The 14,192-nt window shown below is 50.8% G+C and overlaps 6 protein-coding genes across 6 annotated transcripts; 3 read left to right on the forward strand and 3 right to left on the reverse strand.

The window, feature by feature from the left end:
* Positions 1 to 430: 430 nt before the first annotated feature.
* Positions 431 to 2,033, reverse strand: P174DRAFT_432348 (taxilin; the record flags this gene model as incomplete). The annotated part of the gene is made up of 5 exons (XM_024825747.1): positions 431 to 937; positions 1,006 to 1,249; positions 1,304 to 1,467; positions 1,529 to 1,803; positions 1,910 to 2,033. 5 exons carry the CDS (start codon positions 2,031 to 2,033, stop codon positions 431 to 433), a joined length of 1,314 nt encoding a protein of 437 aa, XP_024681600.1.
* An 864-nt stretch (positions 2,034 to 2,897) lies between these two features.
* cym1 (pitrilysin family metalloprotease cym1) lies at positions 2,898 to 6,179 on the forward strand (the record flags this gene model as incomplete). The annotated part of the gene is made up of 2 exons (XM_024822465.1): positions 2,898 to 3,283; positions 3,368 to 6,179. 2 exons carry the CDS (start codon positions 2,898 to 2,900, stop codon positions 6,177 to 6,179), a joined length of 3,198 nt encoding a protein of 1,065 aa, XP_024681601.1.
* A 1,153-nt stretch (positions 6,180 to 7,332) lies between these two features.
* On the forward strand, positions 7,333 to 9,351 carry P174DRAFT_372335 (fungal specific transcription factor domain-containing protein; the record flags this gene model as incomplete). The annotated part of the gene is made up of 7 exons (XM_024822426.1): positions 7,333 to 7,416; positions 7,490 to 7,800; positions 7,864 to 8,287; positions 8,341 to 8,650; positions 8,721 to 8,935; positions 8,983 to 9,046; positions 9,101 to 9,351. The coding sequence occupies 7 exons, from the start codon at positions 7,333 to 7,335 to the stop codon at positions 9,349 to 9,351; spliced, it is 1,659 nt and encodes a 552-aa protein (XP_024681602.1).
* A 192-nt stretch (positions 9,352 to 9,543) lies between these two features.
* Positions 9,544 to 11,446, reverse strand: P174DRAFT_513466 (uncharacterized protein). The gene is made up of 3 exons (XM_024831983.1): positions 10,156 to 11,446; positions 9,969 to 10,102; positions 9,544 to 9,930 (listed from the first exon to the last, which is right to left on the reverse strand). The coding sequence occupies exons 1-3, from the start codon at positions 11,236 to 11,238 to the stop codon at positions 9,756 to 9,758; spliced, it is 1,392 nt and encodes a 463-aa protein (XP_024681603.1). The 5' UTR covers positions 11,239 to 11,446; the 3' UTR covers positions 9,544 to 9,755.
* Positions 11,447 to 11,627: 181 nt separating this feature from the next.
* On the forward strand, positions 11,628 to 12,804 carry P174DRAFT_422032 (protein N-lysine methyltransferase family protein; the record flags this gene model as incomplete). The annotated part of the gene is made up of 2 exons (XM_024825006.1): positions 11,628 to 12,115; positions 12,177 to 12,804. The coding sequence occupies 2 exons, from the start codon at positions 11,628 to 11,630 to the stop codon at positions 12,802 to 12,804; spliced, it is 1,116 nt and encodes a 371-aa protein (XP_024681604.1).
* A 611-nt stretch (positions 12,805 to 13,415) lies between these two features.
* On the reverse strand, positions 13,416 to 13,883 carry P174DRAFT_422033 (uncharacterized protein; the record flags this gene model as incomplete). Its single annotated transcript, XM_024825007.1, has 2 exons — positions 13,416 to 13,652; positions 13,746 to 13,883. The coding sequence occupies 2 exons, from the start codon at positions 13,881 to 13,883 to the stop codon at positions 13,416 to 13,418; spliced, it is 375 nt and encodes a 124-aa protein (XP_024681605.1).
* Positions 13,884 to 14,192: the final 309 nt, after the last annotated feature.

A 14,192-nucleotide genomic window follows, 5' to 3' on the forward strand; every position in this document is an offset into this window, starting at 1 on the left:
AATTTCATGATTGCCTGAAGCTATCAATAGGGTTTTTGTTCATTCGGCATGTACAAGTACAGGAACATGTGCAACAAAACAGAACGGGTGCGACGGGCGAAATGAAAAACCTCGTGGATGAGGAGACATGCTTTGTGGTATACTTGAGACTAGTTCGGCAGCACCAGACGAGAGGCTCAGCAATAGTGTCTCCATTTCTCTGGCTTGGACTATGCTGAAATGAGCCTTCAGGCGCGAGAGGCTTGCTGCTACACGTCCTTTCCTGATATGCGCGACTCAAAATCAAATACTCATAGCGAATCGAGTCATATCCACGCGAGCGACAAGCGTCTCGCAACCAATATACACCCTTCTATGCATTGGCTGCCAGGAGACTCATAGAACACGAGGTAAACGCGATGCAGCAGGCACTAGCCAGGACCAAGGTCCGTTAGTGGCATCCGTTGATCATGGCTTTGTTTCCGTTCGCTCGCGCTTCCAAGAGGTTAGGCGGCGGGGGTGGCCCAAAGACAGGCTTCTCAGTCGGCTGGGGAGCGCTTCGGCCGCCGTTGATGTCGTGCTCCGGATTGTCCAACTCGTATTCGTCGTCGCTGATACCCTCGTCGTCTTCATCATCTTCGTAGTCTTCGTCGTACTCGCTCTCTGTTCCCTCGTCATCTCCGTTCAGCTCGGCTGTGAGACCCTGCCCACGGCCCTGGGCCTGCATTCGCCGGCAAAGCGCTTCAAGGTGTTGACTCTTCTTTCGCCACTTTTCCAACTCTTCATGATTTCGCGTGCGTTCCTCGGCCATCTCTAGTATGTTTCGGTTCGTTTGGTCGTGCTTGCGCGTGAGTGTCAGGTTCTCCTTCTCTAGCCGTTTGGTTTTCTTCGACATTTCCTCCATCTCTTTGCGGAATGTCAGGAACAGTTCGTTGCTGTTATTGAGCGTATCCTCCACCTGTAACATTATTATTACCTGCTATTGTAACAGAAGTGATGGGCCAGATAATGGACGCCGAAGCATACCTGCTTGAACTTTTCAACGTAGATATTCAGTTGGCTGCGCAACTCGGCTTCGGTATGCGAAAAAGTCGACACCTGCGAACTGAGCGCACGACAACGGGCCGCTTCGTTTTCAGCAGCGCGGCGCTGTTCTTCGTACTTGGCAGTCAGGCACTGGATCTCGGCATCTTTGCTGCGCAAGAGCGCTTTATAATGCAACTCTCGCATTTCGAACTTTTCGCCGATGGTCTTAATTTTGGCGCGCAGACTGTAATGCAAAGGTCAGCGGTTATATTGATGGTCCGTATGACAGTGGACTTACGCCTCGTCCAAGTCGATATCCAGCTTTTCGTTGCGAGGGTTGCCCTTTGCTGCCATGACATCTTGGATATCGTACAACAGAGAGTCAAGCCGTTCATTCACAATCAGCCGCGCCTTTTTCTCAGTTTCCTCCAGCTTTTTGTTTTCGTCCTGTCGAACATGCGCCTGTCAGACCAACGCTCTTGCAGTTGAAATAGACGATTCCGTCGAGTCCGAATCAACCCACCTTGACCTTCTTGTTCTCTTTGGTAAGCTCTCGGCAGAGTTTCTCCAGTTTATCTTTCATGGTGACAGTCTTGTTCAGTTCCGACTTGCCCTTGTCCTGGTCCTTCTGGAGTTGATCGGCCCGCTTTTTGCTTTTGGCATAGTCGCGATCCAGCTTCTTCATGTCCGCCAACAGTTCGGTGTACTTCTTGTGCACGGTCTCCAGTCTGGTCATGGGGGACTCGATGTTGCTGAGCAATTGGTTCAAATCTCTGGTAGCCTTCTTGACCTCACGCTCTGTCGGTATGTGCCGGTTAGTGTCAACTCCTCAATAAGTATCGTAGCGATCAAAATCTCAGCTGCACATGGGAGTTTTTTGCGAGGAAAAGGCCGCATAACGAACCGATTTCTTGTTCTTGATCTTTCTCCCCAGCAGCATCTTGCTCCAGCTGAGAGATTTTGGCAGCAAGTAGCTTAGACGTCTCATTGGGATCCGCCATCTTCTTCCCCTTGTTCTTCTTCGACATTGCTGCAGATGACATGACCTCCGATTCCTGCAGAAACAGTGCCGAATATTCGGTGCGATTTGCGGATTCGTTGGCGGTGGTCGCGTGGCCAATCCACGGATGCCGAAAATTGCGAGGACGGCAAGGTTGGCGAGAAGCGGTAGACCGTTAAATGGGTGGCTTTTTCGGTACGCGGCTGCGGAGGCAGGAACACCACGAATGTAAGACAGTACTCCCCAAGAAGTATGATCGAAGCTCTAGTCTAGTCGAAGTCGATAACCCACAGAGCACCTATAGTAGCGGAGAACCTAGGTGGCCTTCTCTTTTAAGACTCGCAGAACTCGGTGGATTGGATCTCCACAATCTTTTGCACCAAGTTCTGCCAGACGATCGAAGACCTTCAAGCAAGAGAATAGGCTGCGGGAGCTTCCGGAGAATGATAGCAGGTCTGCCAGATGAAAGACGGACACACAGAACAGAAGCTTCGAGGATCTTGCCGGGGAGAATGGATCGAATCGAATCCAGTCGTGAGCGTAGGTAAGAGAGGGGATGCGCTCTTGACCGGCACTAACCCGATTTGAAATCTTCAATCTTGGCATCGGCCAAAGTACCACGGCCTGGTCTGCCATCATATCCTTCGATTCACCTACAACGATATATCTGTTTGGAACTTTTCTACCGTCCTTTTCAAACGCCTCTGTCTGTCAAAGTCACAGGTATCGGTGGTCGGATCAGAGCGATTGGGACACTTTTGGCTGCACTCTTAAACGACCTCCCCATCTCGGTACCATAAGTTGGGGTAACAGCTCCTAGAAGACAGAAAGCTCACGATCCTATAGACTGCTGCAGCTAGGCGGTCTCTCTCCTTTCCAGGTTGTCCACGCCATGTTGCGCTCTTTCTCAGGGGCAGGTAAATGCAAATGCCGAATACCGGTCTCGAGGCAGCCAGTCTGTGGTCGGTCGCTGAGAGTCAGCAACACACTCACTCCATGCATTCAATCTCGAAGAGCTGCATCGACCGTCACTAGCTTGGACAGTTTTCCGAATGTCGGAGAGAAACTTCATGGGTTTACAGTCCAGGAGAAGAAACATGTGCCAGAGTTGCACCTTACGGCAGTACGGTTAAAGCACGACAAGACAGATGCGGATTACCTTCATGTCGCCAGGGAGGATAAGAACAATGTCTTCGGGATTGGCTTTAAGACGAACCCACCAGATGCGACCGGCGTACCACATATTTTGGAGCACACCACGTTGTGTGGAAGTGAAAAGTGAGAAAGCTTCGGCCCGGCTCTTGCGCAAGTATAAATGTGCCTTTAGAGATGACTTATTGCTGACATGCTTCGACAATCTAGGTACCCAATTCGCGACCCGTTCTTCAAGATGCTTCCGCGATCGTTGTCGAATTTTATGAATGCTTTCACCTCCGCCGACCACACCACATACCCCTTCGCCACAACAAATCAACAGGACTTTCAAAACCTGCTCTCAGTATATTTGGACGCTACCCTGCACCCATTGCTGAAATACGAAGACTTCAGGCAAGAGGGATGGCGGCTGGGACCAGAGGACCCTCGTTCTATTCTCGCCCAGGGAGAGCAATCCAAGGGAAACCTGCAGTCAGACGATGTGGTTTTCAAAGGCGTCGTCTACAACGAAATGAAGGGACAAATATCGGACGCCAACTATCTCTACTACATCAAATATCGTGAAAGTATCTGCCCGTCGCTGAATAACTCTGGCGGAGACCCTCAATACATTACCGATTTGACGCACCAGCAGCTGGTGGACTTCTCCAAGCGGAATTACCATCCCAGTAACGCCAAGATTTTGACATACGGGGACATGCCTCTGAGCGGACATTTGAGACAGATCGGTGAGGTATTGGATGGTTTTGGGAAGGGACAGGCCGATCGAGATGTCAAGCTGCCCTTGGACCTGAGTCAGGGTCCCCTGAATGTCACTGTTCCCGGACCTATCGACACGTTTGCCAGCGAGGACAAGCAGTTCAAGACCTCGACCTCTTGGTACATGGGCGACACGACCGACGTCGTCGAGACGTTCTCGGTGGGAATACTGTCTTCCTTGCTCCTCGACGGCTATGGATCGCCAATGTATCGTGCGTTGATCGAGAGTGGGCTAGGGTCTTCTTTTACTCCCAACACGGGCCTTGATTCTTCTGGTAGAATGCCGATCTTTTCAGTCGGTGTTACCGGCGTGAGTGAAGCGGACGCAGCAAAGGTCAAGACGACTATTCAAAGGGTTTTCCAGGAGTCACTTTCGTCCGGGTTCAATGATGAGAAGGTCCAAGGCTTCCTTCATCAACTGGAACTCGCGTTGAGACACAAGACGGCTAACTTCGGTATTGGTGTGATGGAGAAAACCCTTTCGTCCTGGTTCAATGGTTCGAACCCTATGAAGGAGTTGTCTTGGAATGAAGTCATCGATGAATTCAAGAGAAAATATGAACAAGGAGGCTACCTTGAGTCATTGATGCAAAAATATCTCATGAACGATAACTGTCTGACGTTTACAATGGTGGGAACTCCCTCATATAACAAAGATCTCGACGATCAGGAAATGGTGCGTAAGGAAAAGAAGCTCAGTCAGCTGGTTGAACGTCATGGCTCGGTTGAGCAGGCTGTCTCTGCACTCGCCGAAGAAGAGCTCCAATTGCTCAAGATTCAGGAAGAGGCGCAAAACGCCGATTTGAGCTGCTTGCCCTCTCTGCGCGTTGAGGATATCTCCCGGGAAAAGGAACGCAAACCCGTGCGGGAGTCCAAGGTGGACGATATAGACATCGTCTGGCGCGAAGCCCCAACAAATGGACTCACTTATTTCCAAGCCTTGAATTCTTTCGAGGAGCTCCCAGGTGACCTGCGGTTGCTATTGCCACTGTTCAACGATTGTATCATGCGACTAGGCACTAGAGACAGATCTATGGAGCAGTGGGAAGACTTGATCAAGTTGAAGACCGGCGGAATCACAACATCCACTTTTCACACATCTTCTCCTACGGAGTTGGACAAATTTAGGGAGGGCCTACAGTTTTCAGGATATGCTCTGGACAGCAACATCCCCGATATGCTGAAGATTCTCACTACACTCGTCACTGAGACAGACTTCACCAGCCCTCATGCGCCAGCCATGATTCAGGAATTACTGCGCATGACCACCAACGGAGCTTTGGATGCTGTTGCCGGGTCGGGTCATCGATACGCCCTGAATGCGGCAGCCGCTGGTCTATCTCGGAGCTTTTGGGTTCAGGAACAGCAGTCTGGTCTGGCACAATTGCAGGCTACGGCTAACCTCCTTCGCGACGCGGAGAGTTCACCAGAACGTCTTGCTGAGCTGATTGATAAGCTTCGGCTGATTCAGTCATTTGCTATTTCCAAAGGCTCTGGCCTCCGCGTTCGCATGGTCTGTGAGCCCAGCAGCGCATCACAGAACGAGAATATGCTCCAGAAATGGCTGGCAGGACTACCTCGTAACAGGTCACCCACTTCGCCACTTGATCATTCTGCCGTAAATTCGTTGGCTAATAGGGTGTTTTATGACCTGCCTTACAAGGTCTACTACTCTGGACTTGCCATGCAGACGGTCCCTTTTGTTGATCCCTCTAGTGCATCTCTCAGCGTCCTTTCTCAACTTCTGACCCACAAATACCTTCACCCTGAAATCCGAGAGAAGGGAGGTGCGTATGGCGCCGGGGCCAGCAACGGCCCTATCAAGGGATTCTTCGCCTTTACTACCTACCGGGATCCCAACCCAGTGAACAGTCTCAAAGTCTTCCAGAACAGCGGGATCTTTGCTCGTGATCGTGCCTGGTCAGACCGCGAACTTGCTGAGGCCAAGCTGGGCATCTTCCAGGGACTTGATGCTCCTATGAGTGTCGATGAGGAGGGTGCCAGGTATTTCATGAGTGGCGTTACACATGAAATGGACCAACGTTGGCGAGAGCAAGTACTGGACGTCACTGCAAAGGATGTCAATGAGGTTGCTCAGAAGTTCCTAGTTGAAGAATCTCGCCAATCCATCTGTCTGCTTGGCGAGAACAAGGATTGGACTCAATCCGAAGGCTGGGAAGTCCGAAAGCTCTCTATGAATGCCTCAGGTGAGCCTGCGATCGACCCCATGGGCCAAGGTGGCGCCGTGGAGTCTGCTTAAAGTTGAGACAGTCTTCGACGACTTGGTCTAGACGAACATGATACCCCGAATCTTGGACCCTTCATGACGCTCTGGGGCTCCATATTGTATCATTATAATGACCTTTTATCATCACGTTCGCCGGACAAATGGCTTGTATATAGACATCTCCCTGTATAGTATACCGACTTCACTCCCTGTGTTTCTTTTCTTCCGTCCTTTTCCCGTATCGATCATTTCAGCGCGTCTCAAGAACAAACCTCGACCCCGTCTTCGATCTTGATCCCCATGATCGGTAGATGGCTGGTCCTCCTGGCTTTTCAAGCCTGGAGTAAGCGCAAGATCAGTAAGAATGTGAATCCACGAGGTACACTTCTTGTCTCCGTTTCTCAGACCCTCTCTGAACTCTCAGCCTACGCAGAGCGGACTAAAAACGCGAGAACATGAATAAAATTGGAAGAAGCTGGTATCTGTTGTATAGTATCTCATAATTAGTTGATACTTGGATGCCGCCTACCTGGGCTAGACGGTGAGTTGTTGAAGTCTACAGACCATTCGACCGAGGGTACAATCACTCCTCATAAATTAAGAGCTCCAAAGAAGGCCAGAAGCGATAAACGGGGGTCGTGATTGCATTCTGCAACCAATTTCCGATTCTCGTTAGAGTACTCTTGGCTTATCAGGGGTCTGTTGACCAACCGACGAATCGTGAGAGGATCTAAATCAAAGAAGAGGAGGTCTAGCCTAGTGTCTACCTTACAGAGTCTACTTTCTAGCCTTCCCCTCTCACATGTCTGCACTTTAGATCCCTCAACATCCCCAATCACTCCAAATTCTTCTTATCATCGTTTACTTCAGATGAACTTGAAAAGAAACGTTCCCCAGGCGTAAGGAAAGTGGCCGCTTCTCCTTTGCCTCGGCTGGGTTCTCCACGAAAATCATGCTATTCGGCGATTCATGTGTATAGCGCCATGAAGAGAACGGGCTCCATTGTCCTGGGCCCCAAGCCGACAAAGGCATGCGGTAGGTGGAGTAGAATTCTCTTTGATTCAAAGTAGATTGACTGGTGTCGGATAAATCTGACGAAATTTGTTACAGTCAATTGTCGTAGGTTGAAGGTGAAGTTGCAGCGACTGTCAACCAGAATGGGCCAATTGTACTGACGGACTTCAAGATGAAATGTGAAATCGACGGGGCTCCTCCATGTCGTCGCTGTCGTCATACGAACGCTCCATGTATCTTCAAGCCTAGATCAAATGTACTGGTCGCATTTGCCTCAGTGCTTTCCTGAAAAGTCTGAGGAATTTCCGTTGCATACTGACGCCCTCTAGGCTGCCGCGGTCCAATCAATCCCAGAACGGTCACAGAGTGTGCAGGGCACGCTCGTGTATCATCCTTCGTCTCCCGATCAGGATTCGTCGTCTATCCTCGGGCGTCTGGAGCGGATCGAGTCACTGCTAGGTATTGGTAAAGAGGGAAACACGTCCTCATTGCTGACCATCGACTCCGATCTGGAGGAAGAGCCTGACGATGTGTCTTCCCGCGGACTTTGGAAAGCTGTTGAGCGTCTTAAGGTCATCACCAGTCCGCCTCAGAATCAGAATATCTGGTCATATTCGATTGTCACACGTTTATGGATCTCGTATGTAGCTCATACTTTGTTTACCTTCTCCCTTCTCAGTGCGCGAACTGACTCAAAATCTAGATTTCTGAACAACCTTCCATTACTTCATTTCGTTCAGGATCAAAGTGTCTTGGTCTCCCCTTCACCACTCTTGCTTGCCTCGGTTCTCTACATATCGGCCGTGCATAGCCCTCTACCAGAGCTTGCTTCGTTAGCAGGTGGGTATTTCGCAGCTACATGCAGTGCGATTTCCCAGCTTGTCGTTCCAAGCGCACGGCCTGGCATGTCTGGCTGGACCAGAAGTCATGTCTCCTCATCCTCAAGTGACGAGCATACGGTGTTTCAAGATATTCTCGGCCTTATTATGGCTAGCCTAAGTTGCGAAGCGTACATTGAAACTACGGACAAGTGGATAGCCCTCGCATACCGGCTTCTACTTGACCACTGCCCCTCCAACCTGGAAGACGCAACATACGATTGGCGTCGTCTTTTTTCTGGCATTCAGGTACTTTGCAGTGTGCTTTTGTGTAATACCAGGCTCTATTCTAATGTCTTCAGGTGATCGACATAGAGCATGCCTCCATGCACATGTGCTATCCCCTTCTTCCCAGACAGCCACCCATACCCGCTCTGCAACACTTGGATCGCCAACATGACAGTGCATTTCGCGGCCTCTCACAGATGATGCACCAAGGCCTTAACCATTTCGTAGGCCGGAAACTCCCCACTATATGGTCCTTCGTGAGTGCAAGGGATTCGGATGCCTTGCCCTCGGTTGGTACGCCTTTCACAGAAAAGGATTCTCAAGTTATTCGACTGTGGGCCAAGAAACTTGATGAGTGGCTGGTTCAATACAACGGAGCGTCGCGTAAGGCATTTCCCGGCTGGACACTAGCGATGAATGTAGCCAACACTAACATATCTGCTTGTGTCCATAGAGCCCTCGCCATCCGACCGTCAAGGTATCCTTATTCTCCTGCAGTATCATCTCCACAAGCTCTACGTTCTTTCAATCTACCATCCAGCACGTGGCTTCGACCTGGGCTCTGCGAACATCACCCCGAGCGAACGGCAGGAGCTCCTGATGTCGGCGCGCGCTGTCCTGCGACTGCGACAGGATGATGCGAGTATCTGGTCGAACTGGGATCTGATTGTAAGCATGTCCTCACCTCCCTTCTTGGGGCAAGACTAACAGTCTAGATGATTACCTGGGCAGCTATGCTCCTGCTACGCGGGGTCGAGGACGGAATGACACATCACGATGGTACGGTACGAGCAGCCATGCGTTGAACTCATATTCTAACACTACCTGCTGCAGATCTCCGTCTGATCCAAACCCAGCTGAGCACCTTGAAACGGAGCGATCCGTCCACGTTGAGCATTCACGGCGTCCTTGCAGAACGGCTTCAATCAGGAATACAAAGCATGCATACCCCGCCGGACAATGGACCTGATTTTGCGTTCCCGGCGCCGAATATGGATTATTCGTGGACGATCTTTGATCAGCAGATTATGAATCTAGCCAATCCGCCTTGGCTTTTCGATGACTCTTCCCTAGCGCCGCCATAAAAAGCCGGTCGAACGATATCAATGACAGTGGCATCCAACCGTCTTTGGTGTAAGGCAAGCTTCGTGCCTTTGAGCGGTTACTTCAAAGATTCTGGATCCCGCAAGCCAGGACAAAGCTGAACGTAGCAGTTGGTTCATATTGGCGTTACTGTAGAAAGATTATACATTGATCGTACAGTACACAAAGTGTGTAGCTGGTTTGTTTTGCTTCTTAAGAACTGGGTATAGAGTAACTGATCGTTAAATCATATCATAATGTACAATTCAGGCTCAATGCCATGGAATTGGCCCATTTGAATATAAGCGTTTCCAGCCGCTTTCTTTTCTGAATCACTGCTGCCAGTATTCCTGGCATTTCTTAACTTCCAGCCGAAGCGGGTCAGACAGTTCCTGCAGCAAGCGGATTAATCTTCTCCACTTTGCCCGTGAGAAGCGTTATCTCCATGGTTGTGGGACGAGTTTAGCTGACCAGCAGCTCCCGAGGCGCTGCTGGGGACTTGAGTAGGTGTTCTCGGGGACGTTGAAAGGTCTTCGGACGCGCCAGTCACTGATAGAGAGAAGGGTAGTGGGGGAAAGGTTCTGTTTGGGAGGAATTCGTAGGCGGTCGCCAGTCCGACGCGCGGCGCGAGACCCCTCCACGGGTAGGTGAAAGGGTACGGGCTTCATTTGACTCTACGTGGGTGTGATCCGGGGCTGTAGAAGGATTATCTGAGACACCAGGTGCAGATTGTGGATAAGATGACGGCGTAGGCTACAATTCCGAGTGAGCATGAATGGTTCCAAGTTTCATCGCAATTAGCATACCTTGTCTTTGCTTTGATCGAGGCCACGACCTGCAGCCAATCTTCGTGCAGCAGCCCGTCTCCGAGCTACGTTTGTTTCTTCCTCTAGCTCTGCTTGCTCCTCTTCTTTTCTCAGATCCACCAAGGACGCTGTGCCGTAATCACGAGTATGCTCTTTGTTAGGACTCTGGGATTGTCGTAACCGACTCTTTTTCTTTTTGGACTCCCTCGAAGCTGAAGTCCTGAAACTAAAGGTTCCCGACATGGACCGTTTCATTCCTGCAACTTTGTCGCTCAATTGATCATCCGAGTCCAATCCTGTCCCTCGGCGACTGACCCACGCCAGTGCAAATTCGTCGTCTAGAGGAACTGCATCTTCCTCCTCGTCGCTAGGAATCAAATCCCCTCTCGAGCTCAAGGAGGTGGCGGTCTCACGCGACGTTTGCGTGGCACTGCGGTATCGCCCATTCTTGCTGGAGGAGTCCTGCTCCTCCGTTTCTTCAGCGGACTCCATGAGGGGTTCATCCTCGGGCACATGCCGGCGCAGCCCCGTAGGATGTGGATGTTCCTGGAGATCCGCAGCAGATGGTCGATATTTCAGCCCTCGCGCCCCCAGTCTCCAAGGAAAGCGCTCCAAGAACCCCAGAAAGGACGAGCTTGGAATAACAGTCGGATCCTTTCGATTATCTGGTACCAAAACACTGCTCTTCCGTCTCGGGCCTCGAGTACCGTAACTCATTTTACGCTGTCTGCGTGGCTGTTCGGCGCCCCCGCGCGTCAACCCGCTCCCCGCCAGCAGCCTGTCAAGCTCGTCCGTGCCCCATCCAAGCAAGCTGTCATTGGCATCGTCATTATCCCAATCATCGTAAAAGTCAAAGCTGGCTTCCGCACGTCCCCGTCTTCGACGTCGAAGATGGTCCTCCCGACTGGGAAGACAGGGGGCCGTACATGCGTGGATGCAGTTTCCAATCGACGAAAGACAAGGTAGGATATAATAGTGCGAAAATGCATAGAGCCCTTCCTGAGCCGTCTCGTTCGCAGATTCCAGGTTGTGAGAGATCTGGTTGATCGTCTGGCGGACCCGAGGGTCTCTGGGTCGCATCATCTTGATGATAAGGTATCCCGTTTGGGTATGACGATCAGGCAACGGCAGAGGAGACTTTGTGCGCAGATGCTTCAGTGTGTTCCAAAAGAATCACATTGAAGTGAATCGATGGGACAAATAATATCGGCAGTCGACGGCTTGATCGTCAGCCCCATCGATATGTCCATGCGACGTGTATATAGAATAGAATGCGTTGGTTTGGGATGTGGTGCCTCACTGCCTCAGGAATGAGGGCATGCCTCCACCCTGCGATGTCATTTCCGCACTTGGCGGTTTAGTCAGCGGCACGTGCCATCAGTAACTAACGTTATCTATCGTCCATATCAGTAAATGTTTACCAGAATCTACTCCCTAGGATCGTCTATCAATTGTCCGTCTCTGACCTGAAAATGGTCTATTACATTCGTTTCCTGAAGACTCCTAGATTTCAGAGTCAAAAAGCGGGGCCTGTCACTGTAACTGCGCTCATATGCATCACCACCGACTTGGGAGATGCATTTCTAGCCCAAGATATCGATTTGCAGGTGACATTGAGTTCCAGTGGCTCAGGCAGGATCCTTTATAAGGACAATCTACAGTGGAAAGCGGGAAAACGCGAGCTCCCGCTATCCTTAGGTCCATTTTCCGCCAGACTATCCCAGGAGGCTATCGTGCTAGGCGTAACCGCGATTGACCCTCAATGGACAAGCCCGTCTGGTTCAGATCATCTGCTCAACGCCTCTAAACTGCCTCTAGTCATATCAGGCTGGAGCGCGCCGTTTGGAGGGTCAGAGTCTCTTGTGGCTGAGAAGCTTGTCGAACGACGCTTCCGCCCAAAGGATCAATTGGATCTCCGGATATGGGAGGAAACCGGCAACAGCATTGCCCGGCACATCTGGTGAGGCCTCTGAATTCGTATTTTGTTATTATTCTAAGAAGATATATATTGCGGTCCGCAGGGATGCAGCTATCGCATCGGTAATATACCTTGAGCAAGCGATCACTAAGACTCCAGGGTCCGCCGCACCTCTGCTCGAGAACCTGCTACAAGGCCAACGCAGCACCCCCCTTCACGCCATTGAATTGGGGTCTGGCTGCGGTATTGTGGGTATAGCGCTAGCAGAGCTCCTCTCGCACTGCTCGGTCCTACTTACAGATCTTGATGAAGTTGAGGAGATTGTGATGAAAAACATGGCCGTCGCAAGGCCAGCTCCGTCGTCCCAGGTCAGATATCAACCACTTGATTGGGATGTAAATCTGCCTGACGATTTATGTGACGGCCACATTGACCTCATTCTTGTCTCGGATTGCACGTACAACGCGGACAGCCTGCCGGCGCTGGTCAATGTGCTGGACCGTCTGGTCCAGATGTCGCCTGATGCTGTAGTCCTGGTGGCTTTGAAGAGACGACATGATAGCGAAGAGGTCTTTTTCAGCCTGATGGACTCGGTTAATCTTTTCAGTCTGCATAAGGACACCATGCAACTTCCGTCTCAACATGACCATTTTGACGAGATTGAGTTGTATTGCTATGGAGGAAAGGACAGACATGACGCTCAACATTGCAAGCCCATCGTGACGAGCTGAAAGACACTTCTTTGTCGTGATCAATCCACTGTTTAAACCATGAGCAACTAGCAAGCTTGCCTACCGCGCGGCGAACCTGTCAGCCGAAAGGCAAACCCGGCATATTGTATGCCGACTCTGTCCAGCTTCTTGGCACACTTGCCCGGATGGCTTGTTTCGGGATGATTCTGCCAAATTTATGCCATCGTTTTTGGTTGGCGCTGCCAAGCAAGCACGACCATCCGACATATGCGGTTTTAGGCTGAACGTCACATCTACCTCTCCTTCACCTGACCAACGTGAACCCAAGACCCCGGGACTATTGAAGAGTCTCCGGATGTGGTTCCTTACAAGCCGCATTGGGCCACAAAAGCGACGATGGAACACTTGGATTAGACTAGTAATAATCCTATTCGCCGAATTGTATGAGTGCGGCACATCGTTCGCGCAACATTCAGATTGGACATGCATTTCGTGATTTTCAATTATTCTATTTGAGACTTGCTGTTGTTGTTCTATACCAGCGCCTGAGTACTGTAATTTGACACTTCATTTTGCAACCTGCCCTCTTCCAGCCGTGCAATCTGCTCAACAAAGACAGCCAAGCTGACAGGAGTCTCAAATGGAAAGACTTAGTGTCTGGATCGAGAACGGTACTTGGATCCTGTTTCTCCAACGCGCCGTCGAGAACTGGATCGGTTCCAGGATCGTGCATACTCGGACCGCTTCCGTCGCGACACGCGCGGTGCTGTCCCTCGGCTGGTGACGCCCATAATTTCACGATCGACGTTCGAACTGTTTTCTTGTTGCTGTTGCTCATCGTTCGATGGGAAGTCTCCCTCTTCATTCGGAGGGTTGGATGACATTGCCTAAATGAGGTGCACAACTTGTGAATCAATACTGTCAAGGGTATGCGACAACCGAGCTGAGATAGCCTAGAGGGAGATTTGTCGCTTGCGTACTTTTGGAGGCCCTGGGATCTGATATATCGAGCGCCAGCCGGGTTTTGGACCGAGAGCGCCACAGTAGAGGATTTGGATCATGATGACGATTCTGCGATGCAATGGCGGAAGATCATACCTCCCATTCAATGAAGTCATGTTGTTGATGCTCGCGATCTCGATCAGGGAAGCTTCTTCAACTCCTGCCTTGCTGTTTCATGACGTCTTTTGTTAATCCGCAAGTGATGCCCTCTTGTTAGTGGCCTTTCTTGGATGGCCCATCCGTCACCAGATACCACTCTAATATTGTTCTTATGACCGTAAGCGCACGCAGAGCTCGACCTCCGTTTGGCGTAGAGGGCCGTCGAATGGGCTACAGTTTGGAAGAGCCCCTTCTCGAGATAATCCTGGGTCGAGCGCAGAAGATCTGCGCTTCATCAAGAGATTTGGCTCCTCGAAATGGTCACA

The sequence above is a fragment of the Aspergillus novofumigatus genome, assembly GCF_002847465.1.
Source record: "Aspergillus novofumigatus IBT 16806 chromosome Unknown P174scaffold_5, whole genome shotgun sequence".
In the NCBI taxonomy this organism is placed as follows: domain Eukaryota; kingdom Fungi; phylum Ascomycota; class Eurotiomycetes; order Eurotiales; family Aspergillaceae; genus Aspergillus; species Aspergillus novofumigatus.

Bases quoted from the DNA above. Each gene is read 5' to 3' on its own strand.
- P174DRAFT_513466 (XM_024831983.1), bottom strand. From the start codon at position 11,238: ATGATGCGACCCAGAGACCCTCGGGTCCGCCAGACGATCAACCAGATC. The intron at 10,103-10,155 runs GTATGCTAATTG...TCGGAATTGTAG, and splicing joins TCGATCAAAGCAAAGACAAG to CCTACGCCGTCATCTTATCC. The intron at 9,931-9,968 runs GTCGGACTGGCG...CCTCCCAAACAG, and splicing joins GGAGGGGTCTCGCGCCGCGC to AACCTTTCCCCCACTACCCT.